We start from the raw sequence: 23,843 nt of genomic DNA on the forward strand, positions 1-23,843 counted from the left end.
CTCTCTCTCTCTCTCTCTCTCTCTCTCTCTCTCTCTCTCTCTCCCTCTCTCTCTCTCCCTCTCTCTCCTTTATTTACCAATCTGTCCATCTACCTAGAAAACAAAATCTATCATCTAAGGATTCTCTTGGATCAGGTGCAGAGACAGCACGGCCCATGTCCCCCCATCTGAACTGTTTTCATAAATAAAAGGGCCAGCCGTGATTATAAAGCAGGGATCACCGAGCTCAGGGTGAGTGACTGAGTGACTATACGTCACAATGCCATCGTGGAGTTTCTCAAATTCAAAAGGTCTCAGATGGACAGGATTCTTTAATCAGATCTGAGACAGGAAAAGTACTGCAAAACACAATACCTCTATGAAACAAACTTTTGTGATAGACATTAAGCTGAGTGAGCCAGAAATATTATGGGGAACAACATCTTGATAGCTTCTTGTTTTTCCTCTCAGGGATTTTTAATAAAAAAACAAAAACCTCTCTATGTATCTGTTATAACATAGCTGGTAATGACATAATGACATATCCTTTCTTCCATACTGGGCTTCAGGCGAGCAGACTCTATACCACACTGCCTGTGATTCTTAGGTCAGAACTATTCTGAGCATCTTCTTCTGCCTAGGACGGAAAGGCACTGTAAGGAGGCAGTGGCATGGAGTATGTCTAGAAGAGCTGTTGAAAAGCAAGCTTTTGTTGTTACTTCACTGGGTAGCAAGAAGTTAATGCGAGGCAGGTTAATATGAAACAGCAGACCATACCTTGTGAGAGAAGAACTAGATTGTCCCCAGCCTTGTGTTTAGGGTAAAAAAAAATGTATTTTAGCACAGTTATTTCGGGTGTGTGCTGGGGAGACCATAAACCATGGAACCCCGAGAAGGGAGAAGGGAATGGAGTTGATTTGCTGTTAAGGTCCTCAGCAGGACCTTTTCCTTGAAACAGTGGTCAAGGTCAGTACTGAAAAGAGTGGAGCTTTGACCTTTCCATACCCTTGGGAATAAGGAATTAGGCTACCTTGGGAGCCAAATGATGTACTTTTCTGAAATGTCAATTATTTTCTAACAAATCTCTCCTGAAATCAAAAGCTTACATTCTCTTGAGAAAGTGTGACTGTTTGCCATTGTCCTTTGAGTGGCTATTTACAGCACATTTTTCTGGCTGTGGAGTTCTGGAGCCAGCTCTACTGTAGGAACAGAAGTCTCACCAGATGCCCAAAGGAGAGAGAAGGAACTGTCTGTCTTCACTTTTCTCTTCTGTCCCTTGTGCTCGGGGTACATCAGTATATGAAACAGCACTTGAATCACTTAGCATAAAGTGTTCACAAGAGCAGAATGACAGGAAAGGCGTTGCAGCCATTAGGTGGATGAGTCACTTGCAGCCTCCTGGGGGTCCCATACCCGCTTCTCCGAGCTGTCAGAGAACTTAATGTATTATGCACTTTTCTGTCGCTTCTACCCCCAGATCCTCAAGCAGGGTTTGTCACATTTATCCTTGTGTCCCCGGACACCGGTACAGTTCATTGTATACCAAAAGTGCCTAATGAATGTCAACTGAATGAATTTGTAGGAAGGATTACTGTTATCGTTCAGGGAGAAGACAGGGGGATGGGATAGCGGCTTTGTATGAGCATAAACTACAAAGCAAAAGATTCATTCTTTTAATTCGTAAGACAAAATGTGCATCTTTGCCATTACTCCAGTGAAGGGAAGCAGCTTGATTAAGCAGAATTCAGCAAAGACTTGTTGTGTATATTTTATCTACTGATTGTCTATGTAAGTGTGAAATGATTTGTTTCCAAGGGGAAACTAAAATTCAGGATAAGAGTGGCAGCGACAAACAGGGAAATGGGCTCTTTCAATGTAAATTGGTAAAAGTGTTGTCAAGTGTATTCAGGAAGCAGGATGGAAGGACAGAAGGGGGACAGGGACTGCATGGCAGTAAATTGCTATATATGGAGAACCATGAACCTTCTAAGAAAAGATGACACCTGAATTGAGTCTTGAGGAATGTATCATAAAACAAAACAACAAAAAAAAAGGAGATGTACAGATATGGAGATGAAGAAGAGTAGAATATTCCAGAAGGAAATGGAAGTGTAAAAACTTGCAGAATGTGAAGGATCTTTAAATGGGGTCAGTGGTATGGCTCATGGAGTTAAAACACTCACTTACTGCTGAGTCAGACAGTCTGAGTTCAGTCCCTGAGATCTGAATAGTGAAAGATGAGAACCAATGTCTACAAATTGTTATCACGCACACGCACACACAGATAGATCAATGTAATTTTAAAATAAGCCACTACTGCAGGTATCTCAATATTTCAAGTGACTGAGATCCATGTTATTAAGAGGGCAAGGGGAGGCTCTGCAACCAAACACCACACCCCTACGCATCATGTGGAGGTGACTGACTTGTACATTATGATATGGGTGTAAGGTTTTAAAGATAAACTTGGAAGAGACAGTGTTAGCCCCAAGAAGGTTGGTTAGAAAGTGGCTGATTCAGTGTGGATAAATGTCTAGAACATAGTGGCGATAGATTTTTAGAGAGGAGAGAGCTGAGAGCCATTTCCTAGTTGTACTCCAGTGAGATGTGATCATAGGTTGAGTGGTGGTAATAACAGGAAAGGAGTGAGAAGAGCTCAGAGTTTTGGCTGGTGTGTCAGAGCATTCACAGCTGAGAGGGAAAGATGGCCACACAGAGGAGAAGGAGTAGGGGAGGGATGGAAGGAGAAAGTGGGGAGGGGAGAGGGAGAAGGAGAGGGAAGGAGGGAGAGAGAGAGAACACAAACAGCAGGAGGGATATGTTTGAGAATTAAGCAAAAGTGTTAAATTCATAAATGGACGTACTGCCTTTGAGAAGATTGTGGACAGTTCAAGTCAGCTGCCTGACAGAACTCAGGTGCCTGAATTGGAAGCTCAGACGTAATCAGGATATGATATACATTCATGGAAATGGCTAAGCATATGGCAATGAGTGAAACAGGGAAAATAGGCGGTTTTTCCATGAATATACTGTAAATAAGGTTTCTCAAGTATTGGCCAACTCCTTCCTTTACTGTACTCATCACGATTATGTGCGGAGCTACCTGTATATCTTTCTTAGAGGTTCTGACACGTCAGGGGATAGTCAGGAATCTGAATTTTGAACAAGGATCTACTATTTTCTTTTATTTTACATGTGTGAGTGTTTTGCCTGCACGTATGTCTGTGTAACATGGATGTGCAGTGCCTGTGGAGGGCAGAAGAGATGTTGGAGACTCCTGGACTGGAGTTACATCTGATCGTGAGCTCTGGAAACTAAACCCAGGACCTCTGAAAGACTAGCAACCGATCTCTACTGCTGAGCCATCTCCACAGCCCCCACGATTGTGAATTCTATAGCTTTCCTTGGTAAACTTTGACTTGGCAGTCACTTATTCAGAATTCCTGAAAGAGTAAAACTAATGTCATTGTTTATACCGTACATGAACAAAGGAGAAGATGACCCTGTGATGGGGAAGGATGAAGAGTGGGAAGATGACAAGGTGTAATAGGGGTGAATATGACATGTATATGTATGTTTTATGACATATATTTTTTTTCAATATACTTTCACCATACTCGCCCCCTTTCTTCACTCCTCCCAGGAGTCCCCAAAACCTTCACTCTCCCCCATATCTACCCCTCCTCTGTTTCTCTTCAAAAAAATTGCAGGCTTCCCAACGATACCCATTAATCACAGCTTAAGAAGATACGATTGGACTAGGTACAAGCCCACATATTTAGGCTGAATGAGGCAACCCAGTAGGAGGAAAAGGGTCCCATGAGCAGGCAGAAGAGTCAGAGACAGCCTGTGACTCCCACTGTTGGGGGTCCCACAAAAATCTCAAGTTAAACAACCACAGCATGTGTACAGAGGGCCTAGAACATACCCATGCAGACTCTATGATTGCTGCTTCAGTCTTTGTGAGACCCAGTGAGCTCTGCTTAGTTGGAGACTATGGGCTGCGTTTTCCTGATGACCTAGATCCTTCTGGCTCCTACAATAATTCTTCCTCCCTCTCTTCCATGGGGTTCCTTGAACTCAAAAGGGAGGTACCCCATAGAGATCTCCAACTTGAGCTAGCTTGTTCTGTCTTTCTCTCTCTCTCCTTTCTGTCTCTCTCTGTTTCTGTCCTGTCTCTCTGTCTCTCTGCTTCTCCCTCTCTCTCTCTCTGTGTCTGTCTCTGTCTCTCTCTGTGTCTCTGTATCTCTCTGTCTCTCTGTCTCTCTGTCTCTCTTTGCCTAATGATTGGCTATGGATCCCTGCATCTGCTCCCATCAGCTGCTGGAGGATGCCTCTCTGATACTGATTGAGCTAAGCATAGATCTGGATTTCTGCCAGCTGGTGTAGTCTCTCTGCAGGAAAGCCATTTTATGCTAATCAATGTATGCTAATAAAACTTTTAAAAAGAAAGAAGTCAAGCAAGGAGCCAGAGAGCCAGAGAAGTGATATCACAGAAGACAGAAGACAGAGGAGAACGTTTCTAGAGAAACAACCATACTACACTGTCTATTCAGAAGGTCCATAGTTTCTGGGAGTGCTAAGGTTTTCAAAGAAAGGGAAACTAGTATGCATTGGGTTAATGGGAAGAGTCTGGGGTGGGAAAGGAGAATGGAAATGCCCAATCCTTTCCAAGTACTTAATTGTGAAGAGAAAGAGGACAGGGGCTGTGCACAGGGAGCATTAGATAAAAGGATGAGGTTAGTGGATTGAGTGGAGAGACAGTTAGTGGAGAGACTGCTTAGAACCTGGATAGAAAAATTCTGCAGATTTACAGCATGTAGATCAGGGAAGACAGGATTAGGTAGCTTTCTGAATATTTCTTACTTTCCATCTCACATTGCATTTTTCTCCCAATGTATAGTAATAGGAAAATACTTCGTAAATTGAACTCCTATGGGTCCCATAAAACCTGATCCCACTGATGGCTAATATAGTGTGCTGTTTGCATTCACCTCTGTCTTCAAGGTACCATGTGTTGGGCATGCTCCTCAGAAACTAGCTTGGAGGAACCACTGTTAACTGGTTTTCTAAGTGTGCTGTTAAGGGGATTCTTTTGGTAGATGGTAATATCACCAGATTTGAAAGTAGAAATCGCCTTTTGGTTGATAGAGAACAGCATCTGTGAGGGGAGGCTTAATTTTGACCATCTCTTTTGAACTAAGCCATTCCCAGCCCTAAAAGATGAATTCCAGCACTTCATGCAAAACAGCAAACCTGGGAATTCTAGAGCAAACGAAGACACAAACAAATAGTCTAACAGCCTCCCTCACAGTCATCATATAAGCAAACGTCAGCACTATCATTATAGTCTGAAGTAGCAAGTGGCGGTTAGTGGCTTGGTTTTATATTTGCTCCAGGGCTTCAAAGGGCCATGTGAGAAGTACCCAGGATAACCATAGACAGAAGCAGAAGTCACCACTAAAGGAAGAAGGGGCGGTTAGTGGCTGTTATACACACACAGACATTTCCCATCTACCTAACTTTTAAGTGCCTTTTCCCAAGTGTTGATAATTTGAGAAAGCAAAGAAATTCAGAAGCCAGAATGGAATGAACCATAATATGGTGCCTAGGCAAACGTACTGATTTTTGCTATATCTCATTCCAACTCCTCTTCCGTGCATAGTTTCAGGATAGTATTGTAGAAGCAACTTTAATGATGAATTTTCTTCTTGTCCATGTCCTTGCTTTCACCTTTACTCCCTTCCTTCTCTGTCTCTGTGTCTGTTTTTCTGTGTCTGTGTCTATATCTGTGTCTCTGTGTGTATCTGTGTGTGTGTGTGTGTGTGTGTGCTTGTTTGTGTGTGTATGTGTCTGTGTGTGTGTGTATGTGTATGTGTGTGCGTATGTGTATGTGTGCGTGTGTGTGTGTGTGTGTGTGTGTGTGTATGCGTGGGCATATAGGGAATGAATCCAAGTGCCTTACACGGGCTAGACAAGCAGTCTATTGCTGAGCCTTACCTATAGCCACAACCTCACCCAATTAAGTTTAGTTAACATTGCAACACACACAGTTTCTCATGTAATTAAATTAATGTGCATCTATTTTATGCATTAGGAGGGGTTGCATATTTTAATTAGCTACTCTCCTATAATTGGATATCTAAATTATTTCCACATTTTCATTATTACTATTAGAACTTCCAAGATTGCTCCTGCATATGAATCCCTTCTCACAATTAAATTGACTTCCAGAATTATTTTATAAAGGTATGTCACCACATTAAAGCTTTTGGATTTTATTAATATATTCCTTCCAAAGGCTTTATTTCATTTGGAAACCATATCAGCAAGATGTGAAACATATTTAATTATATATATATATATACATATATATCTTTTAATAACATATATATCCATCCAGGATTTTATGAAAAATAACTTTGCTAACTCACAGAGAAAGCAAATATACATTTAGAGATTTTAATTTCTTTGATAATGAGATAATGAAGTTTCTGTAGTTATAATTTTATTTCTAATTTTACAAAATATATACTTACTGGCTGAAATGCTCACTTTTTAAAAATGGGTTTATAGCAGTGGTTCTCAACCTTCCTAATGCTGGGACCCTTTAAAACAGTTCCTCCTGTTCTGGTGGCCCCCAACCATAAAGTTATTTTCATTGCTACTCCCTAACTGAAATTTTGTACTTTATGAATTTGTAATGTAAATGTCTGTTTTCTGATAGTCTTAGGTGACTCATGTGAAGGGCTCTTTCATCCCCAAAGGGTTCTTGACTCATAAAATGAGAAACACTGGATTATAGCTTTATTTTTCCCCCTCTGTTTCTTTACATTGTTGATAAGTAAGCAACAGTATGTCTCCACTGTGGAGAAGGTGGAACAGTCTTGGTGAAAGGCTCCCATCCTTAACGAACTGGGATTGATAATCACGCAATGTGTAGTTGGAACAGGGTGCCTTATTCAGTTCTAAATTGAGGAAACAATGATTAAACTTAGAATCCTTAGGGAACAAAGTGGAAATCTGTGCAACTTGTCTTTGGCTTTTTGCAGTCCACAGTAGGGGCCTTTAAGATTTGGAGACTTGGGGAAATTGATAGATGGGTGGGACTTTTGCAGGATGATAAAGAAGAAAATGTTCAGGGGAACAATTTAAAAACATGAATTTGAGGCTCTGAGTTAGAAACAAACATGGAGAGATTAGAGAAGTCTAACTATATTGAAGCAATGATGTTGGGGGTGGGAATGATAAGACAGATTAAACACGTGTTGAACAGACCATCTGACCGCTCTACTTGGCCTCTGAGATATCTCTGCAGAAGTCCCTACAAAGTGCAAACTGAAACCAGATGTCACAAGTTCGTTTTCCGTTGCCTGTCAGCTTCCTGTCCACTTTAGAACTGAGTAAACTCTTCTGAAAAACCAGGAGACATTGTTAGAGCCATGAAAGTAGATTCCAGGAAAAAAGTGAACAGGGCAGAATATTCAGCTCCAAGACACTTTTATGGGCATGTCAGCGGCTGGGGCACTTTAGACTCCTTCCTGACCTGTGTTAGGCAACCCTGTGATCTTAGGCTGATCCCTCATGTTCGCAGTTCCTGAATGATTTGCTGTGTGTCTTGAGCTCTCTAGATTTCTGTTTCTAGAGCCCAAGCAAGAGCTCAGCTGAGAGATATCAGCCCATGACACCTGGACAAAAGAGAGAGGCTATAAAATTCGGGAACCCTCTAGTGCTCTCTTTGGGTCTGGACTAAAATGCATCTGGACCGTCTATTAACACAGAGGTTTTAGAAGATACCAGGAAATCCAGGTAGAATCTTCCCTTGTCTAAACAGAGGCCAAATGGACAAATACTATATCTATCATCTGTATGGAGAAGAAAAACTCGTGTACATTTAACTCACTGAGGCCATCAGTTAAACTTCTCATGAAAGTTTTGTCTTGTCCCCTTGTTAACATTTGAAGTATTTATTTCTTGGGCTGATTGCCTTTCCCTAATTTATCTTCATAAAGTTTTCTGGCTAAGCCTAAATAAATCAAGCCTATTTAAACTGCATGAGGGCATTGTCTTTTATAACAACTATATTCTATATCCACTATTTTTCCATTATATTAGAATCTATTCAAGAGGACTAGGCCACAGCTGGGTGAGAGTGTAGTTGCTGAGCATGTGTGTAACAGCATGGGATTGATCACATCCTTGTTTCTCCCAGCCCTTTGAGAGAATGCTAGGGAAGACAGAAGCAATTTAATGTCAGTTTAATGTACCATTAGAAATATCTACCATCTAATGAAAAAAAAAGGACTCCAAATTAGAGACAGATCCAATTGAGTACTACTTAATTATCCACAGGCAATACATTAGGACACTTCTTTCTCCCTAAAACACTGGTTCTCAGCCTCCTTATGCTGTGATCTTTTAATGCAGTTCTTCATGTTGCAGAGACTCCCCCACCATATAATTATCGTAATGTAAACACCTGTGCTCTCCAATGCTCTCAGATGACCCCTGGGAAAGGGTCCTTCAACCCCTCAAAGGAGCTGTGACCCACAGGTTGAGTACTACTGCCCTAAATGAAGAAGGTTTTGTGTTATGACAGATTTATTTCGGTGAGTGGCAAGTTGGAACTCAGTGGTGTTTTATTTTAATGTCTGTGAAGTGGTTTTATGATTCAACCAGTCACTATATTACTCTAGAAAAAGAGAAAAAAAAGGTCTTGTTCCACAAAAGGAGAAGAAAAGGAAATTCATCTTAGGTGTCTAACATAAACCCAGTAGCTTTCCTGATATTTGAGGGCAACTGGAACCTACATTTTCTGTTTAAATGTGCAGAATTATGTTTGGAGGAAACTCTTCAGAAATGTTTGGATATTAGCTAATTAATCCCTACAACAACCCTTTGGGGTGGGGTGGGACAAAACGATTTTCTCTACAACGAAGCACACATCAAGCAAAGGGTAAAAGAGATGGCACCTTTCCCAATATCTTACATCTTCATGTGTCAGTGTAATGGTAGATATTAAAATTATTTTTCTGATGAGCACTTTAGAGTGTTCGACACTTAACCTTTAATCCCCTGAAAAGACTCATCTTGATCCTTGCTCCAAAGCTGCACAGTTTATCCAGGTGGTTTAGGCTCCTGCTCTCAGTGTCTATCTTAGCTTTTCTAACCTGCTTCTCGTTGACTTGTGTTTCTGTAGTCTATTCCCTGCAGGGGTGGACTCTTCCTTCTTTCCCATTGACTTTTATATGGAAGCTTCTGTCATAATGACAACATATGTGCCAGTGAAGCCTCCTGGTTTTCATTTGTGTATCTTGCCTAGAGGGAGAAACACATTGTCTTGTCTTGTCTTGTCTTGTCTTGTCTTGTCTTTACTAAGGGAGGAATTTGTAGAGACTCAGATAACTGCCTCCCCGGGAGAAAGAAAGAAAGAAAGAAAGAAAGAAAGAAAGAAAGAAAGAAAGAAAGAAAGAAAGAAAGAAAGAAAGAAAGAAAGAAAAAGAAAATATAGTTTTCAAACATTCTTTGGTGTGTGCATAGATCTGATATTTGTGCTGATTACTCTCTGTTGATAATTAAATGGCATTGGTCCATGATAGCAACACCAGAGTGGTATGGGGATATAAAAAAAAAAACCACCAGAGTGGTATGGGGGCCACAGGGTGATCAAGTTTGAGTTTGGACAATGAATTCTCTCTGGAAAAGATACCCTTAATTTTGAGTAGTACAATACATTAGCAATATCTACTCTTTCTTGGCATTATTGAGATAAATGGTAGATATTTTTCCTGGAACAAATGAGGCAGCAGGAAAATATAATCCTCTTGCTAGAATGCATAACATAGTTGTGTGGCAGGTCTTCTATTTTGCCTGCAGCTCTTTCCTCTTTCCCTTTCTGGCTTTCAGAGCTTTCTGTCCCTGAAGGCTGACAGATGAAAAGTGTATCTGCATCTTCCGTTGCCCTCTTGCTCAGTTGCAGTTGGCTAGTAGGGAGTCTTGGCAGGTGATCAGAGTGGGTGGCATGAGGTCATGTGCTTCTCTTCACCTCTTTCCTCTGAGCTGTGCCAGAAAGTAACCTGCCTCGTCAAGGAAGCCAGCTCTGCATGGTTGTCTTTTTTGTAGATGCCGGCAGCCATCTCTGCTTGCTCCTTGTAGATAACTGCCGTTGCCTGCTCCCAGGACTGCACTGTCATTGTGGGTTCCTCTACCCCGCCCCCATCTTCCTTAGAGCCTTTATTTACTGAACTCTCTTAAAATGATCCTGATAGCCATGCACCTCCTCCTGAGGTCCAGATAAATGATTCACCAATACTTAGTTGAAATTTGCCTAGGCGGGTTTTATTTGTTGGGGTTTAGACACTGTAGGCAACAAGGAAGACTCAGTTGTGTAATTATTACTTGACATGGTGGTACTCAGAGAAAGATGCGAGATGGTGAAGACAAAAGTGTGCCCCATCTTACAGGCCAAATGCTTTGTTAGATATTACTCTAAGTGCATCTCTTCATCAACACTCAAAGAAGACCAGGTATTCCTTAGTGTCTCTCTGCTAAGACATGCCAGATTGTCTAGAGCTATACAGAGATATACCTACTTGGCTCCCGGGACCATAATTTTTTATGGAGGCCAGGCTGCCCCATAGCTATATAGTTGGAGACTCTGGTCATTCTGTTAAGTCCATCTGTTTACTCATATTCCTTTAAGTTTTGAATTCCTGAAGGGAAGAATCTGTTAATGATGGGATTAAAGGTGTTCAAGTCAAATGCCTTAAACTACTTGATTAATTCAGTAAGACTTTCCAGGTCAAATCCATTGTTTGTCTGACTTTACTGATTTGTTGGTTTGAAACCATTGATCAACTAGCTCACTGTGAGCACGTCTTCGTGGTACCCTAAGGGAACTCATTACATTCCAGATGAATAATTAAATATTTTCAATGAGTTTCTCCCCAGCAGAGCATCAGCTTCCTACAGCAGTTATCTAGATGTCGTTTTTTTCTCTCTAGGCATGGACATTTAGATCATAGTTAAAAATGATCTCAATCCATTTTGCAAATGAGATGAATAATATTTTTCCACATTTTTGGAGGCCATCTAAGATGCTGTGCATCATATCTAATCATAAAGGTGACTCAGTTCCTGGAAGCTTATGAACTACGTATTTTTCCTGTGTAGGTTTGTCCCTCTATTCAAAACCTCTTCTCTTCAAAGCGGTGACCACGAAAGCCCATAAAGCCTAAAAAAACGAATTATTTTTCCCCTAGAAACTCACATTGGATAATGTGTTTTTCTTTTACCTTTATGCAGACATTTTCTTCAAGCTAGAAAATCTTTTTTTTTTTCTCCTTGGTAGCACTGGGTCTCCACATCTAAGGGTATTCTTAGCAATAATAGTATCCATTCTCTCTTTTCTATTTGTACCTTGCTATCGGAGGGGCCTTGGCCTCCCTAAAATATCTCACTTTGATTTTTAAAACTCGAAAGAGAGTGGCTCATATGGGACTGAAACCATTTTTTTCCCAGCCTTGAGAGATTGCCACTGTGGGCTGTTAGAGAACATGGTGACAGTCCCTATCCAATGGTGGGATTGGGCTCTGGACTCCTCTGCTGCATGGCTATCCCTTTGCTGAGGTCTGCAGCCATGTTGGATTCTCAATAGTCTCTCATGCTTTGAACTCATGTTTGGATTTTTTTTTTTTGGTTTTGTTTTGGTTTGGTTTGTTTTTGTTTGTTTGTTTGTTTTTGTTCTTGTTTTTGAAGCAGATAACTATTTTAGATTACTTAATTTTCTTTTTTAATTAATTAATTTACATCCCAAATACTGCCATCCTGTTCCCCCCAGAGGAATTTCCTCTATCACCTCTCCCCTTCACCTCTGATAGGGCTGCCCCCTCTCCACTATCCTCCCTTCTTGGGGCATCCTCTCCCACTGAGTCCAGACAAGGCAGTCCTCTGCTACATATGTGCTGGGGTCTTTGCACCAGCCCGTGTATACTCCTTGGTTGGTGGTTCAGTCTCTGGGAGCTCCCAGAGGTCCACTGTTGGTCTTCCTGTGATGTTGCCATTTATAAATAATAACAGCTTGTACCTTTCAAAATTGTTTTGCAAACCAAATTCTTTCAGCCCATGACTACTGCTACTCTTTTTCCTAAATGTCAGACAGGCACCTTATTTTCCCTAAAGAACTTAGACTACATCCAAATAATGGTGCAAACACACTGTTGCCTCTTACCCTCCACACCTACAATGTCAGCCTACACTATTTATTAGTCAATGTTTTGACCAAGCTTTCTGGCCTCATCTTCTTTCCTCTAGAGTAAGTCTCCCAAAAGCATAGCATCCTACGTACAACTCTGCCCTATGAGTAGTGAAGCTATGTCTAGAAGTAAATGGATAGCAGAAATTTATTCAATTCACCCTTCCTTCTAAATGGTCTCCTTTTCAGTGTCTAGGAAAGTGGAGGTTAGGAAACACTGATGATATGAAAGTGACAGTTACTCTGGAAGAGTCTTTGGAATAACAGTTATTGTTTAACTAGGTAAGAGGCCCTCACCCTCTCTCAAGCAAGCTTTTCACCCTCTTTGAACCAAAGGTCTGGAGTACTGCTGCATAGCCACTGGGATAATGCCATTGACTTTTATGTAGATTTACTGGTAATACAACGAGAAGAGGAAGCTGTGACATCATGCTCATAGTCATCCTGTAGTCTTTAGTGTTTTCCTACTGGTGGGAAAGGTTATGTGCCTGGTACCTTAGTGGAAAATTGGGGAGTCCCTAGTTTCCCAGCAAGAATGAGCACATGTCATGGTTCAGCCGCCTCTTCTGTTCGTATGAGGATCTTTAGGCTGTGTCTACCACACCTATTTATCTCAACTGCTAAAAGAGTAAGCTTAGATATTTAACAGAAAGCAGATGGTGCTGGGATCTGTAACTTGCGTTAAACAAAAGCTGTTTTGGAAATGTTCCTCCTGTCCACTTTTATTGTTTTAAACACATCAACATCTCTGCCTACTATGATGAATTATTTAAGAATCACTGTCCCAGTCCACGGCAGCATTTCGAAGTGCACATGTTAATCATAAACTTGATTAATCCTTTCCTTGCCTTTTTCTCCAGCATTTCAGTTGCCTCTGAGTGAGTAACAGTTGCAGTGAGAGCACCAACATTGGAAGCAGCCAGTGGCATCCGAACTACTGAGAGCCGCACCATGGAGAGGGACGCTTGTGATGTACTCTCTCGGAGCAAAAGTGTAAGTACCTTTGCTCTTCACTTGTTTTGTAAAACATGCACTTACAACGTTTCTAGCTTTCTTGGATTTAATGCTGTGGTGTTGCAGTTAGGTTTGTGGTTAACCTTTGGTTAGCTTTCAGTACTCTAACCGGATGTAGATTGTGAACAAAGGCAGTCTCATTCATCCGTGTGGCCTAGTTGCTATTTGATGGGTCTCCTTTGCAATCCAGATACCTTTCCACTCATTCACATAGGCTTCATTGCATGGTGCTGAGCACCCTGATATCTGAGTGCATGGAATAAATATGTAGTTAGAGTTAAAATAGAAACGTTATGTCTTGACGATCAGTCTGTCTAGATCCGTCCAAAGGTATATATTGAATGCAAGTGTGTAAAGGTACTTATCAGGCAAACACACTCTGAAACTCCATCCCTTCATTAGCTCCCCGCTCTGGCCTAAGTCTCTAACTACCCGTTTTAGTCTTCCTTTCTAATGTCTTTAAGTTGCCCTTCTCTTTGCTCTGAGGTGCTTTACGCATTTGTTCGAATTGTACAGTGCCTGTAAGGTACCACACTCATGACAAATTTGAGTTTTCTATTATCTTACGAGGGAATAAACAACACAAAAGAAGTGCAGTGGAATACAAGCGAGGATGAAAGCAGATTTAACTTCCATCAGACAAGTTCTAACAATATGTCCCTTTGTTCACTTACCCAAGGGGAAGAAGCATCCAAACAGATGTGCTTGTGACGTAGGAACACTCATTTGAAGGCATCAGGAAAACCACAAATGCAAACACATTGCTCTAGCGTGGAAACGCTTTGTGTTTTGTCCTAAGATACTACCTTGCCCAAGGCCATCTTTCATTCTTCCTACAGAACGGGGATGAGCGTGGAGAGAGGACAAGTTAGTGTGCCTTACAGCATCTAAAAAAAAAAAAAAGGCTATCCTGAGAGATATGCTACCAGTCATTGGATTGAATCCCAAGCTTAATAACCAACTAAATAAATTCAACAAATTGGTGAAGTGTTCACATTCATTTGTTTTAGTCGTTGGTCTTTGGTTATATGGAATTTTGCATAACATAAAAGGCCAGAGCCTTGTGCCTAGAATTCTTTTCATCTTTGTACAGAGTTGTTCATTATAATAGAGATTACCTGCATACAAATTACCAAACTAAGAACACGCCTGTTACTGAGTTTTCTTGTTTTAAATCAAATATGATTTGTATCATATCAATATGATACTTCCTTTGGTTGAATGTCAGGGGCACACGGTTTGAAAAAAAAATTAGAAAGGTGAAGAGGAGAGCATTTTGGATAATCAAAACATACCATTTAGTTCTTCTCCATTCATGGAGGGAAAAATCTTCTAAAGGTAAACGACTCCACGGTGTGACTTTAAGGGAGCAAGAGTGCTGAATGATTCTAGAAGTTTCCCGTTTGCCTTTGTTTTGTGCACTGTTTCTTCTTCTCTCGGCAAAGGCTGAAGCTTCCCAGACCATGAGAGCTTGAACTGCCTACATTCAGGTGGCAGGAGCTGCTGGCCGGGTTCTCATTTGCTTGCATCCTCCAAAGCCACTGGCACAGAGAGAGCTCTTGCGTTTTGCCCACACAGCTGAGTGACTCCGAGCAGGGTATGACTCCTTATCTGAGAAATGAGGTGGCTGATTTACTGGTAAGAATTTGCCACTTCTGCACTTGAAATGTGGTCTGGTGGCATGTCACCTCTACCCATTAACTCTTTGTTAGGAAAGAATCCACCCCCAGAAGCAGCAATTTCCGTTTTGTTAAAGAACGTTCAAATAATTTAATTTAAGAACTGTCAACTCTTTGTTTGGGCATTATTTCATTTGGCAATTTAAAAATAATAACCATTAAATGGGAAGACTGTTTCTGTGACTGTTCACGTGTTGTTGCGTGCGAAGAGCCTGTATCTGTCAACGTGAATGGAGGCATATCAGTCACGTGTTGCTGAATAGATCCTGTGCCTGTCACTGTGAATCAAGGTGCATTTTTTTTTTAACTTCAGTGACAAACTGGAAAGAAGCGACTAATGAAAGAAAGGGCTTATGGTGTCGAACAGTTTGAGGTTTTAATTGAATATGGCAAGGGAAGTGTGGTGGAAGGGGTTGGCCACAAGGCAAGTATAGTCAGTCAGGAAGCACCCGCTGGCTCCTCCCCCATTCCTCTTTTCATTCAGTTCTGGGCCCCAGGCCCTGGAGTGATGTTATACACAATAAAGGAAGGTTTCTTTTCTTCATGCAGAGCTCTCTGGATATCACACTGACCAACACATACACATATGTGTCTCCTATGTGATTAAAATATAAAGTTAACGATGAAGACTGACCATTGCATAAGGCATACAAGAGAAGAATGGGTTAAGACTATTTTTAGATGGACACCTTATTAGTGTGTTCCTTTCTGAGAAGAGTACCAATGTAGTTTGTAACACTTAGACAATCTCTATTTAATGGAGAAGATAAAGGCATAAAAGGGGAGTGCAGCAGATTCCTTTTCAAAATCACTTTTGAGTTTAGGTCTCGCGTGCATTCATAAGTAAGTCAGGCTGGCTTCTATCATAAAATACCAGATTGGTGACTTAAATACAAATGTATTCTTTTGAAAAATTTAGAGGCTGAGACTCCCAAGAGCCAGGGTCACACAATTCATTTATGGTGACAGATCACCTCATCACCTCGTAGCTTTCTGATGCCTTGTAGTTAGCAGCATCCTCACTGGACCTCACAGAGCTCTGCAGCCCCTTCTTACTAGCTCCATCTTCCCAAACTCCTCTCACCCCCACTGCTGATGAACATCTTTACATTGAGAGCCAGGGATGTAACATCTGAATTTAGGCAAGGTGCAAACATTTACTTCACTTATAAAGATTTGACATTCTTTTTTAAATTAATTAACTAATTAGTTTTTACTTATTCACTTTAAAATGCCATATAATGTCCTTTTCCTGATCACTTCCTCCTACAACCCTTCCTCCATCCCACAACCCTTCCCCAATTCCCTCCTCCCCTCTCCTGGGAGCTAGTCAGTTTGATATTCTTACAAAATTATTTCAGTGTGTCACTGGGATATATAAACCCAATATGGTCAATACTGAAGAATCATCATATTATTTCAACTGTTTGACATGAGAAAGATCATGATTTCCTGTTGTTCTAGTTTGTATTTGAGAACTCCTTGTGGTGGTTTTGAGTTTCCAAGCAACTCTTCACAGACTTAGAGGTTCATTTTAATTTTTTTTCTGAAATATTGTTCTGCTCTGATATTATTGCTTTTACTTATTATATGTATCTCTCACTTATTGTACGTATCCTTTTCTTAACATCTATCACAATATTACAAGGCCACTGCTTTCTGAAATGCCTTACTCTGCCAGTGGATGCACCAAATTGGACTCAATGGAGGTGCAGGGGATAGTGGTGGTGGTAGAGGTAAGCAGAGGGAAAGGAAGAGGGAGGGGGAGGGGGAAGAAAGGGAGAAGGAGAGAATGTTGGATAACTATAGAGAAGGGGAAAGCTGGGGAGGCAGAATGAATATGATCACAATATTATCATACGAAGTTTTCAAAGAATTAATGAAAGTATGATTTAAAAATGTCAACATACATGAGAGGTTCACAGGTACATGAACCTAACGGAGATTTGATTCTCTATACTTGGTTCCAAAGTTGTGTGAAAATAAAGTTCTTACTTAAAAGAATGATTCCTTACAATAGTAGCTCTTCTGTTATCCTCTGAACTCAGGTATTTTTAAAAATAGATCTTATATGATGAAGGAAGTGGATAAATTTTAATAATTCACTAATCAGTCCTTTTATATGTTGAATTCTACAGTATCTTTTATGATTTTTTTACCTAAAACTCCCAATTTGAGTAGCCTAAATCCTCTGGAAGAGATTTGAGATGTCATCTGCTCAATTAGATTCTTTATTTTCTTGACGAAATTGCCCTCTGTCTCGGGATTCTTTTGGATGTTCTACATTGGGACAAATGTGTCACTCACCAGATGTCTTTAATTGATGTTCCCTGTTCTCTCGGGCAGAATTGTTGTTTACTGTTTATTCAAAGCTGGAAGCAATTCCTGGCTGTTTGCAGTGCAGTGAAAATCCAGAATTTCTTTTTTTGCTTTTTTTTTTTTTTCAAATGCCAAACCAGAAGTCCACCTATGTAGGCTATCAGCGTGAATCAAGGAACTGGGTTCTGCTCTGGTGGGATGCGTCAGTGGGTTCTCTAAAATTGCTTCTTGTCATACATAGGTGGTTTTTTAAAAAATACTATCTAAAGCTCATATACTAAGTGTATTCTGCTCTCAATAAATAAATAAATAAATATTTTCCAATTGTGTCTTTACCCTGGCTGATTGTGTATGGATGTGGCTACTCTCCTGCTGACCCAGAGTAAAGTGATTCATGCTGTTTCATCTACATCTCTCTGTATGGGTACCCACCCGGTGAGGAGAGGCCAAAAAAGAACCATGGAAGGAATGATCCATTTTGTACTAGCACTGCAGAACTGCCTTCATTTGTTATTCCTTCCAGCTACTCAGAGATAGTCAGGGTTGAGATTTTTATGGATGAAGTAAAACTAAAGGATTCCTTGCCAGTCCAACCTCATTTCCCTACTATATCCCTGCCCATCTGAGGTACACTGCTGTAGAGTTGTATTAGTGCACAATTCAGGCAAATTAAAAAAGTTAAACCCCTTATTTTTATTTTTATTTGTTTTTGTTTTTCACTCGTGTTTATTCCCTAGGGTAGAAGAGACTCAGGAGAGATACTGTTACTAAAACATTTTGGAAAACATAAATTAAAGGCAAAATAAAAATAAAAAATAAAAAAGCTGCCTTCCATGCTTTGCCAGTCACGAACTGAAGTGAGAACTTGTAGTTTTAGAGATTTGATTAATTTGACTATTATTCCTGACTCCCAGGTAATGTTTCTGTTTTAGAAAAATCCAATGAAGTATTTATTAAGTGGCTAAGGGTATGTTAGGCTCCAGAATATCTAATATGAATAGGATACTTGATGGTCCTACCTTCATAGAACCTACTTGACAGCTGCATTTATAAATTTTATGATTTATTGAAATTGCTTCATCAGCCTGGCACCCCAGGCCTGATGACTCAAGCCTGTTTCACTGCTTCTCAAAGACTCTGCAGTACTATCCCCCTTCAGCTTCCTCATTCTCTCTCTTCTCCATGTTGTGCATAACCTCTTTAGAAGAGATATTTTAGCTGTGAATAATGTGTCCTAATTGTCAATTATGCTCATTGTTGCAGAAACATAGATTATTTTAGAGTAGTTGAAAAGAATTTTTTTCTTAGATAATCAACAATGGTATAAGAATAGCTGAGGGTATAAACGAATATGAGTTTAGAAAAAAAAAAAGACTTGAAGAATAGGGAGTGATCAGCAGCCATTGGCCTTGAATCAATCACAGGTCACATGACTGTTCCAGCATCTAAATCAGTCAAGGAATTGTTGTCTTAGAAAAAAACCTCACATTTTTAGATATGGTAATGTGTTTGCTGATTCTTTTTAGGGCAACTTCAAGTGGGGGCTGAATTTCAAGTGATTATGACCAAGAAATAATTGTACATATATTTTTCTTAACAATGTAAACACCAATAACATATCAAAATATAGGGGGATCCACTTGAATTGATGATATATATTAAAAAAAATTTGTCTTACAGGCAATCTTGCCAGTACAAAATGGAACAATTTTAGGCAAAGCATATTAACTTGCTGGAGTTTTCTATTAGTGGTATTTTTTTAAGAGTGGTATTTTTTTTTCCCCTTTAAAAATGCTGTTTTTTTTAGCTGTACCCAAATTTTGATCCTGGCAATTTGTCAATTACCTTTTACTCTGTGAAATAGCTATCAAGGGGCAAGAGCTCTTATTGTTAAAAGAAATAAACAAACAAAACTCTTCAAATGAAATCAATAGCATGTTTGCCTCTCATGGTGGGTGCTTCCAAAGGCAACATGGACTGATCCTAAGCTCTTCTGTGGTAGTCTTGGCTTTCAATCTCTGTGACTTGATGGAGGAAGCATGAGAGAAAGCAGTTAATAATCAAGTGCCCCTGAAAATTTACCGTGAGCTTTCAAGGATATGCTGAGCAAATGATATTGAAAGCTCATTATGAAGGAAAACAAGCAAACCAAAAAAAAAAAAAAAAACCCAAACTAACCCAACCAGTGCCAACAAAATAATTATATAATGTCCAATTCTATATGTGTACTTCTAAAACCAAACACTCAGTCCTTAGGGATTTTGCAGCAGAATTGATCCATCAAACAAATAGATCACCTAGACCTTTTTTATTACTGAAAAGGTGACTTATGAGGTCATAAGCTACACTGCGTTGTACAATTGACAATTGCTGATATGTTAGACCCTGGTGTTTGATGGTTATCAATCGGCAGTTCAGCCAAAAGAACATGGCTTGAATGAGTTGTGCCAGAGTCCTGTCCTTTTCTTTTGTCACTGATAATCCCTTCCTATATGCCTGGAGTTGAGAGTATGGCCCCATTTATAGAGCACAGATTAAAAAAAAAAAGACAGTTAAAATGTTTGTTGTTGTTGTTGTTGTTGTTTTTGCTGCTACCCTATCCCCCTTTTTCCTAATTTATTAATATGGGGTTCTGTTTTAGCAGCCTTGCATCTATGTTATGAATTTGATCATGTGTTAGCTGTTACCATCCATAGCTTAATTCAGTCAACAGAGTCTATTAAGCCCTTACAGCTTGTTTGATTATGCTATAACAGTTATACTCCGGAGAACTGCATTCCAAATGGTACTTGAGAGACTCAGAGTCAAGATACCATGGTGTACTTTGGCATTGAGATTTTAGGCTTCACAGAGTATCTGGCTCACTGAGCATTAAAAAAATTAAACATAGTAAAACTACCTTCAAACAAGCAATACCACAGGCCAAGAAAAGTATTCTTTTCTATATATCCATTTAAAACAGAAACTACAGACCATGCCTTGTAATTCCTTTTCTCTGCTTATTGAATGTATTTTAAAATATTACTAAGGCCCCAACTTGTGTTATTTTTCTCTAGAAGAGCCCAATTGCACAGCATTACTTTGTCAGCAGGGATTCATTTCAACACTATATGAATCACACCAATGGAGACACAAACACTGTCCAGGGACAGTAGTATCTGAAGAAATATTCAAAGATCAACGAAGGCCTCCAGAAAGAGATGAGGGAATGATTCTGTACACACGGAGGGATGGAGATAATAAGAGTGGGTTTCTTCAGTGTTCAAGCAGGAGATCAGCGCATGCATCTCATCACCAAAATGTGTGTGAAATAATGAGGAAAGCGGCAAGATAAGTGCTATCGATTTGAAAGGATTTCATATTTTGACTTGCAAGAACAATTCATGCATCAAAAACATCAGGGAAAAAGTGGAAATCAATGTAGACAAGAGAAACATACATTGGATGTAGGTTGAAACTTCCTGACAGGATGACAAGAAAAGATGGCTCAGGAGGTAATGCCTGCTGCCAAGCCTGCAGCCCTGAGTTCAATCCCACATGGTGGAAGTAGAGAAGTGACTGCCATGGGTCCTTCTCTGACTGTTTATATAGCAACTCATGGGACAACACAGACACGCACACACACACTGTCTTTAAAAACATTTCTGGGCATAATTTTTTCTAGTATACATACAGTATTTTGGGGATTTTGAAATGACCTCAAATCAAAAATTTTCCCAAGTCATGGTTCCTTGTGTTGGTATTATTATTTTTTGCACTTCATACTACAAATTAGATAAAATTTGAATCTGTTAAATTTTTAACTTCTCACCATGAGATTTACAAGAAATTTCTTGAAGCCATCATTTTTTGACTCTGCAATTCCTAAGTCAAGTTTTTCTCAGAATAGGCTCAATGAAAAATTGTCCATTATGACAAAAAAAAAAAAAATCTGAATTTTTAACCTTAGAATCGGCTACCGTTCTCCCCCAAAGTCTGCATAGGAAGCCGGTTAATAAGTGGAGTGTGTCTCATCTCTGCTAACAGTACTTCAGTTGGACATTTGGTTTCTCTAAGAATAAACAGAATTGAAAAATGCTTCACCAATGTTTGGAAGTATAAGACACTTGTGATTTTAAATAATTCTTTATTGCTTTTTAACATAGTCCATTTCTCTAAACCCATGTCTGAGATAAAGGTAGAAAGGGGTTGTAATGTTTTCAAAGGCTTTCCTTTGGAGAAATCTGAATTGTTGTCTGAGCAGCTCATCTGGGGTGTGTGGAGTCAGTCTTTCTTTGATTAAGACAACAAGGTTTACTGTTGTGCCTCATGTGGATGCTGTTACACTGCCTCAAGAGCCATGAATTATAACCAACTCCAGCTCTGAAATGTGCCCAAACTTCACAGAAACAGGATGGGATGGAAAGAAATCATAATGCAGGAGGAAAACCCATAGGTCTGGATATGAAAATAATTACTTCTGGCACAACCTTTCCCTGCTGTTCTTTCTTCTCAGTAACCGATTTCCTCCTTGTGCTTTGCTTGTGTCCCCATAATGAGAGACATTTTTACTTGGATCCTGCCTGGTGTCCATGCCTTTCCCTGTCCTAAGACTCAGGAGGAGCCCATTGTTTCAAATCTAAGTAAACTTATTCATTTCAAAGGTACAACTCTGTATACAACACACACTTCTGTACAGTCTTTTGTGAAAACTGTTTAGATGCAGTTGTCAGCACAGGAGATAGGAAGAGTAACCTGCTTTTTGTTGAAACACAGAGACAACTTTCTCCCAAGTAGGAGAAAAACTTTAGTGGAACATTTTCTAAGACTATACTAGTTTTCAATTTTAGACAAGGACACCCCCATTCCTCCAAAACTACTTGAAGACTTGGGAATTACAGTCAATCAAATATTCATTCTTTCCACCTAGCCGCATTACCTCTGTCTTTCTCAGAGGGAAACCTTACCTTCAAATTTTTAATGTATTGGGGAATTCCAGTGTGAATGATTTCTCTTCTGACTTAATCTCAGAGTTGCAAATCTCTGCAGGAAGTCATTTTCCTACCATTACATAAAGGAAAAAATATATACACTAGACAAAATATATGTTCAAGACTTCTTTTTTATTTTATTTTATTAGATATTTTCTTTATTTACATTTCAAATGCTATCCTGAAAGTTCCCTATACCCTCTCCCTGCCCTGCTCCCCTACCCACCCACTCCCACTTCTTGGCCCTGGCATTCCCCTGTACTGAGGCATATAAAGTTTGCAAGACCTAGGGGCCTCTCTTCCCAATGATGGCTGACTAGGCCATCTTCTGCTACATATGCAGCTAGAGACATGAGCTCTGGGGGTACTGATTAGTTCATATAGTTGTTCCACCTATAGAGTTGCAGACCCCTTCAGCTCCTTGGGTGCTTTCTCTAGCTTCTCCATTGGGGGCCCTGTGTTCTGTCCTATAGATGACTGTGAGCATCCACTTCTCTATTTGCCAGGCACTGTTCAAGATTTCTAAATAACGTACTGAACCACCAAGATTGTAGGGCAACAAGGTACCACCTACAAAGAGAGGATGCCATCATTTGTGTGAATGGGTAGAATTCACCAGAGGACACATGCATCAGTAAAAAGATTCTTGCTAAATCTTGAATAAATTACTAAAGGATAAATGTAAGGTAGCATGAAAATATGGACACAGTAGATGTTGTGGGTAGTGGGGTATACATCTGATAGGAGACATTTCTTCTAATAACCTTTCCAGGCATCCACTGGGAAGATTAACAGAAACAGGAGCTACTGTCTCCAATAGAATGAAATGAGAATCATAAAAGAATGCCAAAAATTGTTGTCTTAGGGCATAGTAGGATATCTTTCATGGAGCACGTTTGGAGATGGAGATGATGAAGGATACAGGGGAAGCAATGTTTAATCTCTGGGGACCAAGGTAGGAATGTGCATGGAGGTCAGCACTTCAGTAGCAGGAGGGGTGGGATGCTGCCTAGAAACTCAGGGACACGTTCCTGAGATCAGATTTAATCGGAACACCAGGGAATACTCTTCTTGCCTGACCTCAACCAAGACCCTAATAGGTATTAGGTAAAGGTAACTAGAATTTGTCAACAATGGATTCAAGAGACAGTTTCTCTTGGAGGCCCAATTAGTATTAGTAAAATTGCCATTGCCAAGAATTTCAACTATCAAAGCACAAGAGATCTCATTTCTCCCAGAGATACGCAGGTTACTGTGGCTAGTCATAGTTCTAACAAATTGAGTGTATACCAGCTCCTAACCAAATGAAATACACAGCTCATGCTGAAGACCTAGAAGAAGGAAACATAATCAGATTCATCTTTAAACCAAAAAAAAAAAAGAATGTATTCCTCTATCTGCTATCCTATATGGTCTATAGCTTTCAGCAAAGAAAGTATATGCCAAGTGAGATGATAGGAGAAACACATAAAGTAGTAATGCAGAAAAGCAGCCTAGAAGGGGAGAAGGGTTGCAGCTAATACTGTGAGGAATGACGATTAGTTGTTTCAAAGCTCTGAGGAAAAAGTTTGGCAGCATGTGAGAGCAGATGCATAACGTTAGCAGAGATAGAAATTAGAAGCAAAATCT

At 40.0% G+C, this 23,843-nt stretch overlaps 1 protein-coding gene across 2 annotated transcripts in view; it reads left to right on the plus strand.

The window, feature by feature from the left end:
• The window catches only part of Pde4d (phosphodiesterase 4D), a 1,431,689-nt gene that overhangs the window by 363,450 nt on the left and 1,044,396 nt on the right, over positions 1-23,843 (plus strand). For both annotated transcript variants that reach the window (XM_029468212.1, XM_021180268.2), the window contains one exon: positions 13,093-13,225. In XM_029468212.1, coding sequence (XP_029324072.1) covers positions 13,184-13,225 — 42 coding nt within the window. In that variant the 5' untranslated portion in view covers positions 13,093-13,183. The remainder of the gene's footprint in view (positions 1-13,092; positions 13,226-23,843) is intronic.

This window comes from Mus caroli, chromosome 13 (genome assembly GCF_900094665.2).
Source record: "Mus caroli chromosome 13, CAROLI_EIJ_v1.1, whole genome shotgun sequence".
Lineage (NCBI taxonomy): Eukaryota > Metazoa > Chordata > Mammalia > Rodentia > Muridae > Mus > Mus caroli.